Source organism: Strix aluco, chromosome 30 (genome assembly GCF_031877795.1).
Source record: "Strix aluco isolate bStrAlu1 chromosome 30, bStrAlu1.hap1, whole genome shotgun sequence".
Classification (NCBI taxonomy): Eukaryota; Metazoa; Chordata; class Aves; order Strigiformes; family Strigidae; genus Strix; species Strix aluco.
This window is the reverse complement of record NC_133960.1, coordinates 1,471,832-1,491,223: the sequence shown is the minus strand read 5'-3', so window position 1 is coordinate 1,491,223 and position 19,392 is coordinate 1,471,832. Positions and strand designations below refer to the sequence as shown.

Genomic DNA, 19,392 nt, shown 5'->3' with positions numbered 1-19,392 from the left:
TGACGAGCCCCAGATTATGCCAAGTAAGTGGGTAGTTGTGGTTGGGTTTGGCTGGTAAATAAATCAATCATTGTTTCTTTCCAAGATGAGGACTAGGTACTATATAAAAGTTCTCACACACCACGTTTCCTCACTCCATTTGACTTCTTTCCACTGGTTCGTGCCGTGGGACACGGTAAGATATTTCATGCTACTGATGAAAGCTAACTCATCTGATTAGCCTTGGAATGCTAAACTGAAAAAGATGGGAGTAAATATGGCTTTTGGGTCTCATAGTCCAAAGATTCCTCCTTATTTACAGTCAATTTTTTTTCCTAATGATTCAGTTTGTGGGATTACTTAATCACGCAGAAAAGGGGGAGAGCTGAGACATAAAAACATGGTCTTTGGAGCCCCTTTGATTTCTCTGGGCCCAGCACTACGTGGTACCACTGTATACAGGCAGTTCCTAAATAGTCCTGGAATATAAATCTTAAGAAAAAGGACAGGACAGAGAGTTTTTGTAGGCACTTAGCAAAGAGTGGGAAACAAAGGAACTGAAATACAAAATGGGAGTCTATTCTCATTTTCCAGCCTTTTATCTAAATTGGAAAGTGTTCTCTTTCAACCATCTTTTTTCTTGAAGGAACCGTTTTCTCCTCTGGCATGTTTGGACACCTCAGTCTGCTGACCTGTAGATCCTTTTCATTAGCAGAGCTGTCACTTGCCTGTTAGAGGAATATAAATTACTACTGCCAGCAGACAAGGATGTGGGCTATGATGGGAGTTAAGTGCCAAAGAAGTGTTTAAACTTCACAGCATCCCTGTAGGTTTCAGCCTTGGGTGCAGGCACCCATCAAGCCCTTGCAAGTGGTGACCTAGAGAATTCCACTGAAGCTTTGTGCAGCTGCTTTTCTTTTTTGCATTGCTGATATGTTTTCCACTGGCCATTCTTCTTTCTTCTCATTTTTAAGAAGAAATAAAACAGTCACTGCGCTCTTTTGAAGCCAAGATTGAAGAATTTCAAAGTGCTATGAAGTTATTGCTATGCAAATGATGACCTATGCTCTTTGTTTCTTGTATGACATGGAATATTAATACCTATCCCCGAGCATTACAGCCCTTTCAAAATTCCCAAACCACATTTGAATAAGGTTAATGCTGGTGTACCACGGCCTTGTGTACCTCTTGCAGTGGCATGCCACTCTCACAACTTGCTGCAAGAAGGAATTATTAAGGAATGATTATGGTTACACCTGTCCTAGAAAAAGAAAACCAGTTATATATGGATAGAGGAGGTTGACAATACCCTTTTGCTTTAGCTATCAAAGGTGGGGTGGGCAAAAAGGGATCAGAAGACATTTTCCTATAGTGGCCTGCCTTTGGAAGGGGATGGGTAGGCACAGTAACACAATCTTTCCTCCCCTTGGGTTCACTAAGGCCTGTTTTTTCTTTCTCTTGGAGGACTCCCCAACGCCTGGGACAATGGGTTCCCATCAGCAGAAAGGCGACGGCCAAGGGATGTCTGAGCAGTCTGGTGGATGCCATGGCAGTGGTGGCGGAGGAGGTTCATGCCACGGGGGTGGCGGAGGAGGATCCTGCCACAGTGGTGGTGGAGGAGGATACCAGACCCAAGGATCATCCTGCCATGGAGGAGGAGGCAGCGGCGGCTCCGGCGGCGGTGGTGGTGCTATTTACCAGACTCACATATCTTCATCCTCCTTTGGAGGAGGAGGAGGTTCAGGCCACCAGAGCCAAGGATCCATCAGCGGTGGTGGTGGAGGTGGAGGTGGTGGTGGGTCAGGCCACCAGGGACAAGGACACATCTGCATCATCGGAGGAGGAGGAGGAGGTGGTGGTGGTGGAAGCAGTGGTGGCTCAGGCCACCAAAGTCAAGGCCCCATCTGCATTGGAGGTGGTAGCATGGGAGGAGGAGGTGGAGGTGGTTCAGGGCACCAAAGCCAAGGTCCCATCTGTATTGGTGGTGGTGGAGGAGGAGGGGGAGGTGGGGGTGGTGGTTCAGGCCACCAGGGCCAAGGGCCCATCTGCATTGGAGGTGGAGGCATAGGAGGAGGAGGTGGAGGAGGTGGTTCTGGCCACCAGAGCCAAGGCCCCATCTGCATTGGTGGTAGTGGTGGTGGTGGAGGAGGAGGAGGTGGTGGTTCAGGTCATCAAAGCCAAGGCCCCATCTGCATTGGTGGTGGTGGTGGTGGTGGTGGTGGAGGAGGAGGAGGTGGTGGTTCAGGTCATCAAATCCAAGGCCCCATCTGTATTGGTGGAGGAAGCAGTGGTGGTGGTGGTGGTGGTGGTGGTGGTGGAGGTGGTTCAGGCCACAAGGGCCATGGCCCCATCTGCATTGGAGGTGGCAGCATAGGAGGAGGAGGTGGTTCTGGCCACCAGAGCCAAGGCCCCATCTGCATTGGTGGTGGTGGTGGTGGAGGAGGAGGTGGAGGTGGTGGTGGAGGTGGTTCAGGCCACCAGGGCCAAGGCCCCATCTGCATTGGAGGTGGTAGCATAGGAGGAGGAGGTGGAGGAGGTGGTTCTGGCCACCAGAGCCAAGGCCCCATCTGCATTGGTGGTGGTGGTGGTGGTGGTGGTGGTGGAGGAGGAGGTGGTGGTTCAGGTCATCAAATCCAAGGCCCCATCTGCATTGGTGGAGGAAGCGGTGGTGGTGGTGGTGGCCACCAGGGCCCCATCTGCATTGGAGGTGGCAGCATAGGAGGAGGAGGTGGAGGAGGTGGTTCTGGCCACCAGGGCCAAGGCCCCATCTGCATTGGTGGTGGTGGAGGGGGAAGTGGTGGTTCAGGGCACCAAAGCCAAGGTCCCATCTGTATCGGAGGTGGCAGCATGGGAGGAGGAGGAGGAGGAGGAGGAGGAGGAGGTGGAGGTGGGTCAGGCCACCAGAGCCAAGGGCCCATCTGCATTGGTGGTGGTGGAGGAGGTGGTTCCAGTCACCAGAGCCAAGGCCCCATCTGCATTGGTGGTGGTGGTGGAGGAGGAGGGGGAGGTGGTGGTGGTTCAGGCCACCAGGGTCAAGGATCCATCTGCATCATTGGGGGAGGTGGCTCAGGCCACCAGAGCCAGGGATCATCCTCTTTTGGAGGAGGTGGTGGTGGAGGTGGTTCATCCAGTTCTGGAGGTCTGTCCATTCAACAGCAGACCCAGCCAATCTCCTGGCCACCGCAGACCAAACACAAGTAGCATCTGCAGAAGGGACTCTCGGATCAAGACACAAACATGCCTCACATTTCTTTCTCTATTAAATTTAAGAATATTTGCATTATTCCTTTCTCCTCTTCCTTGGGATTTTTCTGTGCAGCTCTCCAGCTGACCAGAACCTCTGGTGTTGTGTATCAATAACTTCCAGCCAGGGTTGTTTCATATGTCTGTTGTCTGCTCCAATTTTCTAGTGCTTGCACAAGGCAATAAAACTTGCAGTTCTACAGAGCTTCAGTGTCTGAGTGGTTGGATTTTGCTTTATACCACAACGTTTGCATTATTTCCACTATCATGTTTTTATTCTGAGCTGATGTTGTTGTAATAAAGCTCCAGAGCACAAGTGCATTGAAAATCCACCTGTAGAAGAGATGCTGGATTCACTAAATATTCTTAGATCATCCTTTTAATGCCTGTTGCTACTCATGGTCCTGGCTTGCCCATCAGATAACATACCACAAAGTTAAACATCGTAGTCTCTCTACCTCATCAAAATGTCATGCAATGCCCAAGGAAGTTTTAAATGGATTGGGTGAGAAAGGATGCAAAAACTCTAGTACAAAAGATTACAAGGTACTATTACAGGTGTGAAGCTGAGGGCCTTGCACGTTTATGATGCAGGAGTTCTTGGTGCTCACAGCTGCACCAGGGAGATGTGGAAGAGAAATGTGGGGTCTCTCCAACCCTTACTCCAGCTCTGAACCCATAATGGAGCCAGTCATGGGGACAGGACTTCAGAAAGCCCCTTCCAAGGGCTGAGATACTAAGCCTGGAGTAACTAGGGATCTCGTCATTCCCACAGGAATAAAACACAGCTCCAGGTATGAGTCTTCAGAGGGAGTTTCCCTATGGGAAGTGATTTCTTTGATGTGGTATATTCTGGTAATTAGCAGGGAAAGGAAAATAAACCTTCTCTGCCTGAATTATTCTACATGAGGCAGATGACAGGTGCCTGGAAGTGTCCCAGAAGAGACAGGAGTGACCCACACCTAGAAAGGGCTTCATGTTTATGTGTCCCTCTACCCTCTGTGCTCTCCCTCTTGGGACCCCAGGGATGAAAACATTCTCAAAACAAGCTCCTCCAGCCAGTGTTACAACTGGAACAGCTGAGTTGCCTGGGATTTTATTATGAAAAATCATAGGATAATAAAATACCAGTGACCAGGAACTGCACCAACACTGCTGTTGCCTGCACAGTGCTAACAGGAAGCTTGGCGTCCCAATTCAAGGAGGTGGGAGTATTGCTGTTGAACATCCCTTCACGCAGAAATGGCTCAGGACCAAAAAAGCTTGGAGCCAAGTTTCAGAGGCCCTCAGGGTGACAGCAGGAGCACAGCACATCCTCAGATCTTGTTGCTTCTTCAGAAACACCATCTCCAAAACTGGGATGAATTCACATTTTTGGTTAATATCCATCAAGATGCTAATACACAGGGTGGGTGTTGGACCTGGTACTCTCTACCTGCAGCACACCAACTCCTTTCTAAAATAGGCATCACCCCTCCTCCCAGAGGCAGTGTCTGACCTCTGAACTGTCCATAGTGGTGCACTCAAACAAAAATCATCATCAACACTTCACTGGTGTAGTGGGGATATCCAGGCTTGTGGTCTTCCTTTGCTGCCCCAGCAGCAACAGCCCTACTCAGCGCAGCCCCCTCCATTCCCCTGGACATCTCCATAGTCTGTAACATACAATAAACATGAGTGTCCACAGTTCCTTCTGCTGTCAGTCACCACCCCAGCAGCATCTTCCAGCTCAAGTAGAGGGTCCTAGCTGGAGTCCCACAATTCTACCTTGGGAGTCAACCGCAGGAGGGGAGCTCACATGTGAGACCTGCAGTCAAACTGCAGGTAGCCTAGGAAGTGATGCACTGGAGAAGCATTGGTCTGATTCAATGAGTCAGGACAAGTGGGCTGAAGGAGGACAGTTTGTTTAGTAAATAAAGCTATCACCGTTCCTTTGAATGCCTCACTTCCCACTTGGGAAAACTGAAAGGGTATAAAAGTTGCTGGATCTCACAGTGCTTCATTCGCTCAGCTTTGCTCTGTGGTACACGTTGTCAGAGACAAGAAGGGTAAGTTGATTTCTGCCAAAGGGAGTGATTTTTCTCTTACTTTCATGCTTGCAAAACATAAATACTTTGGTGAAGTACGTCTGATGGGTGGTGGCTTCAAAGGCAGGAAGGTTGCTGTGATGAATATAAATTTCTTGTGGATGTCAGCAAAAATAGGATCATCCCACGCTACTGAAAGTCATGTGTTTCATCAGTACAGAGATGGAGATGGAACAGCTATGGGATAAAAGAGTTTAAATGGTGGGCTGATTAAGTTCAGGATTCTGGTAATCTGTCAGCAGAAGGCTCTGTGTGTGATTGGGATCTACGAAGCACAAAGTGCTTAGAAGAAAGGAAGTTCATTATGTCTGGAGAATGTCTGCAAATGTAGTTGGGCTGTACATGGGTCCTTCTGGATGGGGGAAAATCTTATAATTGACAGAGGTCACTGCTGAGTAAACGGCATGCTGTTTCTTGCAGGGTCACTGCTCAAAGATGTGCTCCAGACAGACATCCGGAGGCTGCCATGAAACATCCTCCCAGTCCAGCGGATGTCACAGTGGGGGCTCGTGCTGCCACGGGGGCAGCTCCTCCGGCTACCAGGCACAGGGCTCCTCCTCCTGGGGGGGCTCAGGCTCAGGCAGCTACGGCGGGGGCAGCGGGGGCTCTGGCAAGATCATTGTCAGCTCCGGCGGTGGAGGAGGTGGATCCTGCTGCAGTGGAGGATCCTCAGGCTACGGCATGGGAGGAGGATACAGCGGTAGCAGTGGAGGATCTGGCCACAAGATCATTATTAGCTCTGGTGGTGGAGGAGGTGGCTCATCTGGATGCTGCGGTGGGGGATCCAGTGGTGGGTCTTCAGGAGGCAAGACCATCATTGGAGGTGGAGGGAGTGGAGGTTCCTCTGGATGGTGCAGTGGAGGATCCTCAGGCATGGGAGGGGGATCCAGTGGTGGGTCTTCTGGATCAAAGAGCATAATTGGAGGTGGAGGCAGTGGAGGTTCCTCTGGATGGTGCAGTGGAGGGTCCTCAGGCTACGGCATGGGAGGGGGATCCAGTGGTGGGTCTTCAGGATCAAAGAGCATAATTGGAGGTGGAGGGAGTGGAGGTTCCTCTGGATGGTGCAGTGGAGGATCCTCAGGCATGGGAGGGGGATCCAGTGGTGGGTCTTCTGGATCAAAGAGCATAATTGGAGGTGGAGGGAGTGGAGGTTCCTCTGGATGGTGCAGTGGAGGATCCTCAGGCATGGGAGGGGGATCCAGTGGTGGGTCTTCTGGATCAAAGAGCATAATTGGAGGTGGAGGGAGTGGAGGTTCCTCTGGATGGTGCAGTGGAGGATCCTCAGGCATGGGAGGAGGATCCAGTGGTGGGTCTTCAGGAACAAAGATCATCATTGGAGGTGGAGGGAGTGGGGGATCCTCTGGATGTTGCAGTGGAGGGTCCTCAGGCATGGGAGGGGGATCCAGTGGTGGGTCTTCAGGATCAAAGAGCATAATTGGAGGTGGAGGGAGTGGAGGTTCCTCTGGATGGTGCAGTAGAGGATCCTCAGGCATGGGAGGAGGATCCAGTGGTTGGTCTTCAGGATCAAAGAGCATAATTGGAGGTGGAGGCAGTGGAGGTTCCTCTGGATGGTGCAGTGGAGGATCCTCAGGCATGGGAGGGGGATCCAGTGGTGGGTCTTCAGGAACAAAGATCATCATTGGAGGTGGAGGTAGTGGGGGATCCTCTGGATGCTGCAGTGGAGGATCCTCAGGCATGGGAGGGGGATCCAGTGGTGGGTCTTCAGGATCAAAGAGCATAATTGGAGGTGGAGGCAGTGGAGGTTCCTCTGGATGGTGCAGTGGAGGATCCTCAGGCATGGGAGGGGGATCCAGTGGTGGGTCTTCTGGAACAAAGAGCATAATTGGAGGTGGAGGGAGTGGAGGTTCCTCTGGATGGTGCAGTGGAGGATCCTCAGGCATGGGAGGGGGATCCAGTGGTGGGTCTTCAGGATCAAAGAGCATAATTGGAGGTGGAGGGAGTGGAGGTTCCTCTGGATGGTGCAGTGGAGGATCCTCAGGCATGGGAGGGGGATCCAGTGGTGGGTCTTCAGGAACAAAGATCATCATTGGTGGTGGAGGTAGTGGGGGATCCTCTGGATGCTGCAGTGGAGGATCCTCAGGCATGGGAGGGGGATCCAGTGGTTGGTCTTCAGGATCAAAGAGCATAATTGGAGGTGGAGGCAGTGGAGGTTCCTCTGGATGGTGCAGTGGAGGATCCTCAGGCTACGGCATGGGAGGAGGATACAGCGGTGGCAGTGGGGGATCTGGTCACAAGATCATTATTAGCTCCGGCGGTGGAGGAGGTGTCTCATCTGGATGCTGCAGTGGGGGATCCAGTGGTGGGTCCTCAGGTGGAAAGATCATCATTGGCGGTGGAGGCAGCGGGGGATCCTCTGGATGCTGCAGTGGAGGATCCAGTGGTGGCAGTGGCGGTTCCTCGGGCCACTCAATCATCATCAGCTCCGGAGGTGGCAGTGGAGGGTCCTACCAGTCCACACAGCAGAAATGCCCCATTGTCATCCCCTACATCACATCCCATCAGACCAAGCAGGCCTGCCACTGGCCCCCCAGCCACCAGAAGTAACAGCCACAGGCAGCCTTGGCACTCAGCAAGAACAACCCTGCCTCTCTACCCCAAGTTTGCCTATTTCCTCCCAGCATGTCCTCTTCCCTTGTCTTCCCTTGATGCAGCTTCCCTGTGCTGTGAACTGCCAGGTGGCTTTTCTCACCCATCAATATGAAGGGAAATAAAGATTACTGTGTACAAAAGAACTGGTTTTTCAAGGTTGCTTTTATCTTTTGCCAGTCCCCTCTTTACTTTCAAAAATTGATTAATTACATCAAATACATTCGGCTCTGAAATCTTCAGTCTGCAGTGCTGGAGCAGACAGTTATTAACAGATCTTGCTTGAGAGAAACCTTGTTGCTTAAGCAGATGATTATTTTCCCTCTTGCAAATAACGTTCACCAAGGCTGCAACTTCAACCTGGGAAATAGTTCCACATGGTTTCCCCTTGCCAGAGAAGGAGGCAACCACAAGCTCTGGGTTTCACTTCAGGGATTTCCAGTGCAGACAGCATCATCTTTTGGACACGCAGTTGGGTTCTTATGTGCTCCATTTCCTTAGATTTATCACAAGAAAAACATTAATTATGGTAAAAAACAATCAGTGGCATTTGTGCTGAAGCTCGCAGCAAGTCCTCTTCAGGACAGGTCTGATTACAGTCTTGTGTTCAGTAACTTTTAAGCTAACAGGTTTTTCTGTCCATCTCACACACACAACCCCTAGGCAGGAAACAAAATTAGGAATAAAAGGGGTCACTGCTGCGCATGAAGAAAGCTGCTGGGAAAAAGAATTGTAGAATCTGGCCAAGATTTTTCTCTCACTCATAACAATACAGACCAGGGCAGCATCCACTGAGGTGTTTGCAGTGGTGAGGCTGAAAGACAAAGTGACCTGCCAGCCCATCCTGAGGGTGACTGGACTGCAGGGCAGAAAAGGGCCCAGACAGAGCATCAGAAAACAGGCAGCATGGCCCTAATGTGGGGTCACCACCATGAAGCCTCCACCATGAAGCCTTTTGCATCCACCCTTGCCTTTACCCAACGTAGGTATTAAAGCTGCTCTTTAACCTGGGGAGGGTTGTGGCAATGCCAACCCCTCCAGCAGCTGTGGTTCCAACCCTTCTCTTCCTCCATGTGTGGCAAGTACCACACACGGACGTGTGCTACATGTTCAGTGTTTCCAGTCCCTGCAGGGTCCAGCCTTGGGGTGTCCACACACCAGCGCGGGCAGGAGCACCTCTCCCCACCCCTGCCAAAAGCCTCCACAGCCTTCCCTCGCACCCTGGGTCCTGATGAGCTGCAAATCCTGGGTGTCCTTTTGTGCAAGTCCCTACACGTTGAATGCACGGAAGGGATCAAAGTGTTGCGATGCTCAGTAGTACAACACCCACACTTCACAGGTGAGAGCCAGAATTGCAGTGAGACCTTAGATTTCCCTTTGATGATGAGAGTGGAGCTTAGGCCACTGGAGGGAGTCCAAAGCAAGGAAGCCCCCTGCACCCATGTTCCTGGTGCCAATGGTCCTGTCCCCATACCAATGGAGTTGCGTGCATGCTCAAAATTATGTCCATCGTGACAGGGCTGGGCAGCCTGCTGCTGCTGTCATGCATCCTCTCAGCTAAAACCTCCCAATTACGCTTTCCTCTACTCAATCTCCCATGAGGGTGGATGCTGTTGTCAGCCTCCAAGCATGCATGACGCAGTGACAGGATGAAGCTGCTGCAAAACACAGCAGCCAGTGCTGCGATAACCATGCTGACAAACTGTCATTCTCCAGCAAGCAAAATACCCAGATACCTCCCCAGCCTCAGGTGTGGGTGGGCTGGCCAGGGAAGCAGGACCCTCAGAAAATGGGTCCTGCTGAGACAGAGGAAATGTTTAATGTCCTAGAGTTCAAGGGTAGGGTCTTGATGGCCTTCAAATACACCTTTGCAAACAGAAAGATTTCAAGACTTTCCCCACTCCAGCCTGGTCATCAGGACCCCTGGGAAGTTGGATCTGACACAGACGTCTCTGCTCAATCCAACAACAGTGTCCACCTTGGGCTCCCAAAAGGCTGAAGGGAAATGACCCCCACATCTCTGCCATCCTTACGGGGCCCTCTGAAATGGAGCTGGGCTGAGGTGCTCCAAAGTGCTGCACTGCCCCATCGGAGATACCTCCAGCCTGCTGAGCACATGGTTGCCTTTCCCAGTGGGCTGGACATACTCCTGCTCCCCATCCAGCTCCCTTCGCCAGTCATTGAGGAAAGTCTTTCCCCAGAATTCCCTGGGACTCTGCTCCAGCACATCCTTTACCCTTGTCCTTCCATCACACTCTAGCCCTAACTCGCTCCAGCCTCCATCCCTCAGTGTCTGCTCTGTCTCCACTCTCTGCTGAGTACACAAGAAGCTGCAGCCTAGCAGAAACGCATTGGGGAGCCCCCAAGACAGACACTCAGAAGCCATTTGCCCCCAGCATTTCAGAGCAAGACTGCTGGAAATGAATCATTTAGAATTAACAACTGCGATGTAGAACGTAAGTGATACATCTCCTTCGTATCACCTATGTGCTGCAAGTGAGTCAAAGAAGGAGGTAGCTACAGCCAGGCTCAGTAAATAAATCTATCAGCATTCCTTAGAGTGTCTCACTTCCCTTAAGAGCACAATGAATACAATATAAAAGCTCACCTATCCCAAGCCTCCTCATTCATCTGCCACCGAGCCTTGCACGCATTTCCAGTTGCACTGAAGGTAAGTCCATTGACATGGAAACTTCTTGAACCCCTGTGCAGAGAGCTTGCTCCACCAGTTGGTCTTGAGCATGCTTTCCATGAGGGAACCATGCTGGCTCAATATCAGACAGGCTTCACCAAAAAACAATTTGGTGTGCCAACAGGTCTACCTTATTTAGAGAAGGGAGTTGTAGCTGATATTCTAAGGGCACACCAATATGGTTGAATTTTCAGTTGCTGTGAGTTTTATCAGTCTCTACACCCAGAAGGATATACAGTGGGACTAAAGTTTTTAGACTGCCGTCTCTGAGTGTGTCAGGGTGTACGAATCTCTGTAAGTTCTCTAAGTCTTCCTGAACAAAGTTTTCCTGTAACTGTTGTGATCTGCAGAACAGTCCCTGGGTGCCTTTCATTGCAGGTCTTTCCTGTTGTCTAACATGGGTGAGGGTGTTTTTGAACCTGCCACTCTTGGAGGACTGCAGAAGATGGGGCAGATGGGGTATTTCCTAGATATTCCTCCATTTTTGGTTTGCTGTGAAGGCTCAGCAGTATTTCCCAAGGGGTCCTTTCTGATAGCACTGTTTCTTGCAGGGTCACTGCTCAAAGATGTGCTCCAGACAGATATCCGGAGGCTGCCATGAAACATCCTCCCAGTCCAGCGGATGTCACAGTGGGGGCTCCTGCTGCCACGGGGGCAGCTCCTCCGGCTACCAGGCACAGGGCTCCTCCTCCTGGGGGGGCTCAGGCTCAGGCAGCTACGGCGGGGGCAGTGGGGGCTCTGGCAAGATCATTGTCAGCTCCGGCGGTGGAGGAGGTGGATCCTGCTGCAGTGGAGGATCCTCAGGCTACGGCATGGGAGGAGGATACAGCGGTAGCAGTGGAGGATCTGGCCACAAGATCATTATTAGCTCTGGCGGTGGAGGAGGTGGCTCATCTGGATGCTGCGGTGGGGGATCCAGTGGTGGGTCTTCAGGAGGCAAGACCATCATTGGAGGTGGAGGGAGTGGAGGTTCCTCTGGATGGTGCAGTGGAGGATCCTCAGGCATGGGAGGGGGATCCAGTGGTGGGTCTTCTGGATCAAAGAGCATAATTGGAGGTGGAGGCAGTGGAGGTTCCTCTGGATGGTGCAGTGGAGGGTCCACAGGCTACGGCATGGGAGGGGGATCCAGTGGTGGGTCTTCTGGATCAAAGAGCATAATTGGAGGTGGAAGTGGTGGAGGTTCCTCTGGATGGTGCAGTGGAGGATCCTCAGGCATGGGAGGGGGATCCAGTGGTGGGTCTTCTGGATCAAAGAGCATAATTGGAGGTGGAGGGAGTGGAGGTTCCTCTGGATGTTGCAGTGGAGGGTCCTCAGGCATGGGAGGGGGATCCAGTGGTGGGTCTTCAGGATCAAAGAGCATAATCGGAGGTGGAGGGAGTGGAGGTTCCTCTGGATGCTGCAGTGGAGGATCCAGTGGTGGGTCTTCAGGAACAAAGATCATCATTGGCAGTGGAGGTAGTGGGGGATCGTCTGGATGCTGCAGTGGAGGATCCTCAGGCATGGGAGGGGGATCCAGTGGTTGGTCTTCAGGATCAAAGAGCATAATTGGAGGTGGAGGGAGTGGAGGTTCCTCTGGATGGTGCAGTGGAGGATCCTCAGGCATGGGAGGAGGATCCAGTGGTGGGTCTTCAGGAACAAAGATCATCATTGGAGGTGGAGGTAGTGGGGGATCCTCTGGATGCTGCAGTGGAGGATCCTCAGGCTACGGCATGGGAGGGGGATCCAGTGGTGGGTCTTCAGGATCAAAGAGCATAATTGGAGGTGGAGGGAGTGGAGGTTCCTCTGGATGGTGCAGTGGAGGGTCCTCAGGCATGGGAGGAGGATCCAGTGGTGGGTCTTCAGGATCAAAGAGCATAATCGGAGGTGGAGGGAGTGGAGGTTCCTCTGGATGGTGCAGTGGAGGATCCTCAGGCATGGGAGGAGGATCCAGTGGTGGGTCTTCTGGAACAAAGATCATCATTGGAGGTGGAGGGAGTGGGGGATCCTCTGGATGTTGCAGTGGAGGATCCTCAGGCTACGACATGGGAGGGGGATCCAGTGGTTGGTCTTCAGGATCAAAGAGCATAATTGGAGGTGGAGGGAGTGGAGGTTCCTCTGGATGGTGCAGTGGAGGATCCTCAGGCATGGGAGGAGGATCCAGTGGTGGGTCTTCAGGAACAAAGATCATCATTGGAGGTGGAGGGAGTGGGGCATCCTCTGGATGCTGCAGTGGAGGATCCTCAGGCTACAGCATGGGAGGGGGATCCAGTGGTTGGTCTTCAGGATCAAAGAGCATAATTGGAGGTGGAGGCAGTGAAGGTTCCTCTGGATGGTGCAGTGGAGGATCCTCAGGCTACGGCATGGGAGGAGGATACAGCGGTGGCAGTGGGGGATCTGGTCACAAGATCATTATTAGCTCCGGTGGTGGAGGAGGTGGCTCATCTGGATGCTGCAGTGGGGGATCCAGTGGTGGGTCCTCAGGTGGAAAGATCATCATTGGCGGTGGAGGCAGCGGGGGATCCTCTGGATGCTGCAGTGGAGGATCCAGTGGTGGCAGTGGCAGTTCCTCAGGCCACTCAATCATCATCAGCTCCGGAGGTGGCAGTGGAGGGTCCTACCAGTCCACACAGCAGAAATGCCCCATTGTCATCCCCAACATCACATCCCATCAGACCAAGCAGGCCTGCCACTGGCCCCCCAGCCACCAGAAGTAACAGCCACAGGCAGCCTTGGCACTCAGCAAGAACAACCCTGCATCTGCCATGTCACCTTTTTCCCTCCAGACCTGGCTCTCGTTGTGTGTTTCTTCCCAGCATGTTCCCTCCTCTTCTCTTCCCTTGATGCCACATCCCTCTTCTGAGAACTCCAGGATTAACAGTCCCGCTACTGGTGTTGGGATGCCTTCAATAAGGCTCTGCTGCTTTTCCAAAGAGCACTTTTTATATCTAATAAATGTAATAATATCTCAAATCTGCCTGTTTGGGGATTTTTGTTTTTTCTTGTATTCTCATCCAGCATCTTACTGTCTTGGAATCCAGAAGTCCATCTGATGATATATTTCACTCCTTTCTGTAAAGAAGATGATGGGTTCAATAGTGTGCTGCTTGATGCAGCTCTAAAGTCACCCACTTTATAGCCCCAGAGAGTTTGCACCTTCATCTTCCCCCTGGGATCTGTGACAGAGTAATAGCACTGCCTAAAATGTCAACAACCACAGCACCCAACATCCCTTTGATATCAGGTGGAGCCATCCCAGATCATGGCTCTAAGGCCTCTGAGGTACCAGCACCCAATGACCATGTCTGTGGAGCAATGAAGTGCTGCTGGGAGACATGACCAAGGCCATCAGGCTCAGTCATAGGATCATAGAATGGTTTGGGTTGGAAGGGACCTTAAAGATCATCTAATTTCAACCCCCTCTGTCACAGGCAGGGACCTTCCACTAGCCCAGGTTGCCCAAAGCCCCGTCCAACCTGGCCTTGAACCCTTCCAGGGAGGGGGCAGCCACAGCTTCTCTGGGCAGCCTGTGCCAGGGCCTCACCACCCTCACAGGGAAATATTTCTTCCTTAGATCTCATCTAAATCTCCCCTCTCTCAGTTTAAACCCGTTCCCCTTCATCCTATCCCTCCCCCCGCTCCAATAAAGAGTCCCTCCCCCCTTTCCTGTAGCCCCTTTCAGTCCCGGGGGGGTGATCTAAGGTCTCCCCGGAGCCTTCTCTTCTCCAGCTGAACCCCCCCAACTCTCTCAGCCCGTCCTCACAGGGGGGTGCTCCAGCCCCCCCGAGCATCTTCGTGACCTCCTCTGGCCCCACTCGAGCAGGCCCACCAGCCCTGAAGAGAGGGATTGGGGATGACCCTCAATAGCAGCTGTTGCTGCCCAGGGTGGCAAATTACACCATGTCCATGTCCACGTCCTTGCCATCCTCCCCCTTCCCTCCCAACTTTGCACACCTCAGAGCATCTCTACCCAGAGGGTGACCCTCACATGCTGAGTCAGCCAAATCAGCCCTGGGCCAGGCAGAAGGAAATACAAAAAGCAGCAAGTCCCTGAGGCAGTTCAACACACTCCAAATCATGCCTCCGGGCCTTAAATCCTTCCTTGCCCAAGCTTTTGAAATCTGCTTTGAAATGCCGAGGGCAGCACCACCCTGTGCACTGCTTTCTGCCCGGTAGACGTGGCCTGGACGTGGCCTTTTGCCAAAGCTGGGACTCACCGTCCCCATGGCAAAATTACTCAGATCCGAACAGCCCTAGTCCAGCCTGCACGAGCCTGAGCACAACAGGCTGCAGCGGGGACGCTGTACCAGGCCACACTACCAGTGTGGCCACAGCACATATCCCCCACAGCCCTCCAGATCAGTGTCCCTGGAGTCCCTGGTGTTTGGTGCTTTTTCCAAGCCAGAGGAAGGACACAGTACATGAAAATGCAGAAAGAAGCTATCAGGAGGCATAATCCTTCATTAGAGGAGTAATCCAGCCACAGTGGGTTTAAGTGTTGGGACATTCATACCTCCACAACTGTCTCCAGGGCCCCTAAACTTCCTCAGAGCACCTCTAGAACCCTCACAAAATACCTAAGCTGGGCGCTTTACTTTTGACGAGCTTCTGGTTCAGCTGCAAAGGTTTCCTCAGAAAATCTCCCACTGGAGCCACCAGTGAGATGCTGGAGGGATCAATGTGCTGTGTGGCCACCAGATGCTTTGCTTCCCCTCTCCCAGGTATCTGTTGATCACACCCACCCTTACAGTGATGCTCTGAGCCATGAGCGCTGCCACATCCTTGAACCAGTCTCTCAGCCCCTTCCCTGAGCAGGACCTAGTCACCACCACTCTTTGCCCCACATTCACTAATCCTCTTCCTCAGAACTCACCTCCCCCAGTCTCCCCCAGTGGCGCCACCTCACTTGGGGGCCGAAATAGTCCTCCGTAGCTCAGGGCAGGAGCACAGGAATAGGATCATTAAGCAGAAGTAACAATTACTGCTGTGTGCAACGCAACAAGCAGCGTGAAGGAAAGATATCGATCAGATGTCATGAGTCAAAGCAAACACTCAAATCAGAATTTGATTAGTAAATAAATCCTTGCCATTCCTTAGGGTGTCTCACTTCCCATATATGCTAAACGCCATATAAAAGTTCCTGTCTGTTAAAGCTTCCCATTCAGTCGACTTTTATCTTCTAAATGTGTTTCCAATGGCTGAGGAGGGTAAGTTTGCTCTTTTCTGAGGCTTTATTTTTTCATATTCATGGGAGATAGTTTCACTTGAGCTCTTGTCACATGCTTGCAGCAGTACCCACGTTGTCACAGCATCCATAGCAAAGTTCTCGGGATCTGTATGGTTTCTTGCTGTGGTTGGGATCAGATCACTACAAAACAAGGTGAACTCAGATCACTGGACTGGGACCCATAAGGCTGAGCAGACTAAAAGCCCAGATGAGTCTGTAGTAGGACCAGCACATGGTAACTGCGCAGTCTTTGTAGTTTTGGACATGTTTGCAACGTGCAGGACATGTTTTTGATATTATTTAATAACAAGTCTATGTTGTACTTCATAATGGTTACATACCTCTATGGCTGTGCCGATTACTTTATGTAAAAGACCTTTAGGGATGCAACGCAATGATGGCAATAATACAGCCCGCAACATCACCTTGCATGGAAATTTTGATCCACCACTCTTGCAACAGTTTAAAAATTGAAACAAGGATAATCCTTTCCATTTTTACAGCTCTGCAGTTACGGTCATGAAGATGAGTGGGGAAAACCATGGCAGTTATCAGGTGTTAAAAGAATATATTTCAGATTTTGATTCTCTGGAAATACACCCTGGAGATAAGGAAGAGAAAAACTCTCCCAGTAAGAGTCAAAATACACTTGCATTTGAAGAACAGTTAGGCAGTACCTGGTTTCGAAGCCTGGTATTGCCCCAGACCCTCGTAAAGCTTTTCTGACCACACCACTTGAAACCTCCCCACCAGCCATGATGCAAAAATGAAGCAAAACGGTGCAGGTTTGGGTTTTTTTTTTTCCTTTTTCAGATTTACCACTATCTTCGAGGGAGATGTGCCCGGCGGAACAGGGGCTACAGCGATGAGATCTCCTCACACCACAGAGGAATATGCAGCAGCAGTGGGGGTTTCTCAAACCGCCAGGGACATGGCTCCTTCTTCTGTGGTGGGGAAGGCTCGGTCATCTACAGCCGGGGACCTTCATCCTCCATGCCAACATCATCCACCTACAGCATTGCAGGGGAGTACAGATGTGGCAGTGACGGATCTATTGTAATAGCCAGTGGTGACAACGGGGGTACATTTGGCTGGGGCACTGCAGGGGGCGCAGTCCCAGTCTATGGCACTGGGGGAGGAACAGGGTGCAACAGTGAGGACTCAGGCTGGAACATCACTGGCAGCTCAGGCGATGGCGGAGGATCCAGCTGCCACAGTGGGAGATTGGGCATCACTGCTGGAGGAGGATACGGATACGGGTACGATGCGTCACCGAGAGAAAGGGCCTTAACAGGAGGAGGGGTCAGTGGAGGATCAGGGTGCTACAGCGGAGGATCAGGCTATGGCATTGGGGGATACTCGGGCCCAGAGCTCAGCTCTGGAGGCTATGCGTCCTCCCAGGCCATGCAGCAGAAATGCCCCGTGGTCATTCCCAACATTGAGGACCACCAGAGCAAGCAGACCAGCCAGTGGCCCCCCAGTCAGAAGAAGTGACTGACCCAGCAGCCGCCCCTGCTCAAGCAAAAGTGCCCTGGATGTGCCACAATGTGGCTTTTCCCCGACGGTGTCATTACGGTCAGGGAACTTTGCATTCCTCGCATTGGGCTGTGCTAGCAACGTTGCTGCAAGCACTGCTGGGAAAAGTGATTTGTGTTTTGGTGATGGGAAAAGATTCTTCTCTCCATCCCATTTTGCTCACGGGTTGGAAAATAATAAAACTTCATAATCTTTGGGAAATTTCAGTATCTGAATAATTTCTTTAATTTCTGGCTCCTTCACTCAACATACAGATAGATACTCAAGGAATCTACTTCACAACACAAGATTTATCTTCCAACATTTTTGATATATATTTTACGACCATACTCAAATGTAGTATTTATTGTAACAGAATTAAAATACACCATTTTCAACAGCAAGAGAAGGTTCTTAATTTTGCTCTTGCTGGTCAGAGCATCCCCCATGCTGTTCCCAACAAATAAAAACATTGTGCCCCGCCAAGACCCTCTGCATGGGTACGCAGGCCAGACTCTGCGAGCTACCTTAAGGAGATATGCAAAAATCCCAGTTGATTTCCGTCTGATTATTATTTACATTGTGACCTTGGGAGTGCAAGGTTGTTTACTTGGAAACACACACCAGGTTCCTGTCCCAAAGAGATTGCAGGTGATGTTGTAAACTGGAGCACGTAAAGCTTGCACCAGCGGCATGAGGCAACTCGAACAAGCTCGTTTGCTTCCTCACAGTGACCTGCTTCATGACATTTTTTATAGGATCAGGCCCTAAATTAGGCACAGGAAGATCATTCCTCTGTGCTGTGCTGATGGGACAGTGCGGGGGAGGCTTGAACATCCAGTGCTGGTTGTTACATGGTATTTGACAAATATTTCAGGACTGTTCTCTGGTGTTTTTTTACTCCTTCAAAAATTGGTAATGAAGGAAAAAACCAGCCATAGATCTATGCCCATTTAAAAGGGAGACAAAAGAGCATGAAGTTACATTGTAAAACATTTTTTACCATTGTTGCTTTCACCCACCTGTGGGGATTTTGACCTTTTCATCTCAATGAAAATCAAGAAAACTTGGCCCTGATGTTTGTGAAACACCACAGATTACGAAAACCAAAATCCTCTGAGATCCAGCTCCATGTTTGGTGCCACAACAGGTATCTTTCATGCTGTAAAATGCTGTAAGACTGTGGTGCAGGGAACATTACACAAGGTTTTGTCAACAGCCATATTAAATTCCATTCTAAAATTAGACAACATTATCATTTATTTGCATCTACTTATATTTCTAAAATCTACCACTTCATTATTGATTTCTGCTATTTTCTCTACTTCATCTGATAGCATCAAAGGTAGCAAAAGAACTCAGAAACTCAAACAACTCCCAAGAGACTTCCAGAAAACCTATGAGCGTCTGGAGTATTCGAAAACTTCTTGTCTATAAAACTAACTGATCAAAAACCATCCCAAAATTTCAGTCCTCCCAAAAAATAGAAAACACTTACAGTATAAAAAAAGTATATTATTCACTGTCCCACTTGGCTGGTTCTTTGAGGCTTGTATCAAAAAGCACTCCACAAGCTCAGATGTTAACCAAGCTAGATGATATAATATTATAATGGACCCAAGGGAGAAGGAGGATGCTCTTGCATCCAGAGCTTGAACACGAGGAGCTGGAGCTGCATCCCACTGCCTTTCTCTGCACACTGGAGCAGCTGCATCTCACCTCCAGCGTGAGGCTGGGAGCAGCGGAGGCTGGATTTTACACGCAGGTGTACACATGCGCACTTGCACACCCAGATTTCCTCCCGAGTCATTGTGCAACGGGCGAGGAACGAGTCATCCTTCATGGCTGACGAACTGTGATAATGCAGGACTCTTCCACGAGCGTGTTGGTGCTTGCAAAAGCTGTGGCCCCTCTGCTCTGGCTGTTTGTAAACAGGCAGGCTGAACGGTAAACACGAATCTGGCTTCTTGATGAAAGTCACTAACTGGCGCCTCTGGATAGAAACTAAAGAAATTGTTTTAGATATAGCAAGTGGGAGCCACCCCTCTGCTTCAGATGTTCAGTCA

General features: G+C 50.8%; 4 protein-coding genes across 4 annotated transcripts; all 4 read left to right on the top strand.

Moving 5' to 3' along the window:
* The first annotated feature begins 1,464 nt into the window (after window positions 1-1,464).
* Window positions 1,465-3,180, top strand: LOC141916791 (uncharacterized). The gene has a single exon (XM_074809572.1). The coding sequence runs from the start codon at window positions 1,465-1,467 to the stop codon at window positions 3,178-3,180; it is 1,716 nt and encodes a 571-aa protein (XP_074665673.1).
* Window positions 3,181-5,744: 2,564 nt separating this feature from the next.
* LOC141916867 (uncharacterized) lies at window positions 5,745-7,874 on the top strand. The gene is made up of 5 exons (XM_074809717.1): window positions 5,745-5,859; window positions 5,953-6,141; window positions 6,241-6,759; window positions 6,961-7,065; window positions 7,267-7,874. The coding sequence occupies exons 1-5, from the start codon at window positions 5,745-5,747 to the stop codon at window positions 7,872-7,874; spliced, it is 1,536 nt and encodes a 511-aa protein (XP_074665818.1).
* A 3,300-nt stretch (window positions 7,875-11,174) lies between these two features.
* On the top strand, window positions 11,175-13,301 carry LOC141916866 (uncharacterized). The gene is made up of 6 exons (XM_074809716.1): window positions 11,175-11,289; window positions 11,383-11,571; window positions 11,671-11,781; window positions 11,881-12,021; window positions 12,208-12,315; window positions 12,409-13,301. Exons 1-6 carry the CDS (start codon window positions 11,175-11,177, stop codon window positions 13,299-13,301), a joined length of 1,557 nt encoding a protein of 518 aa, XP_074665817.1.
* Window positions 13,302-13,788: 487 nt separating this feature from the next.
* Window positions 13,789-17,305, top strand: LOC141916745 (uncharacterized). Its single transcript, XM_074809501.1, has 5 exons — window positions 13,789-13,866; window positions 14,935-15,001; window positions 15,738-15,791; window positions 15,894-16,081; window positions 16,625-17,305. The coding sequence occupies exons 1-5, from the start codon at window positions 13,789-13,791 to the stop codon at window positions 17,303-17,305; spliced, it is 1,068 nt and encodes a 355-aa protein (XP_074665602.1).
* Window positions 17,306-19,392: the final 2,087 nt, after the last annotated feature.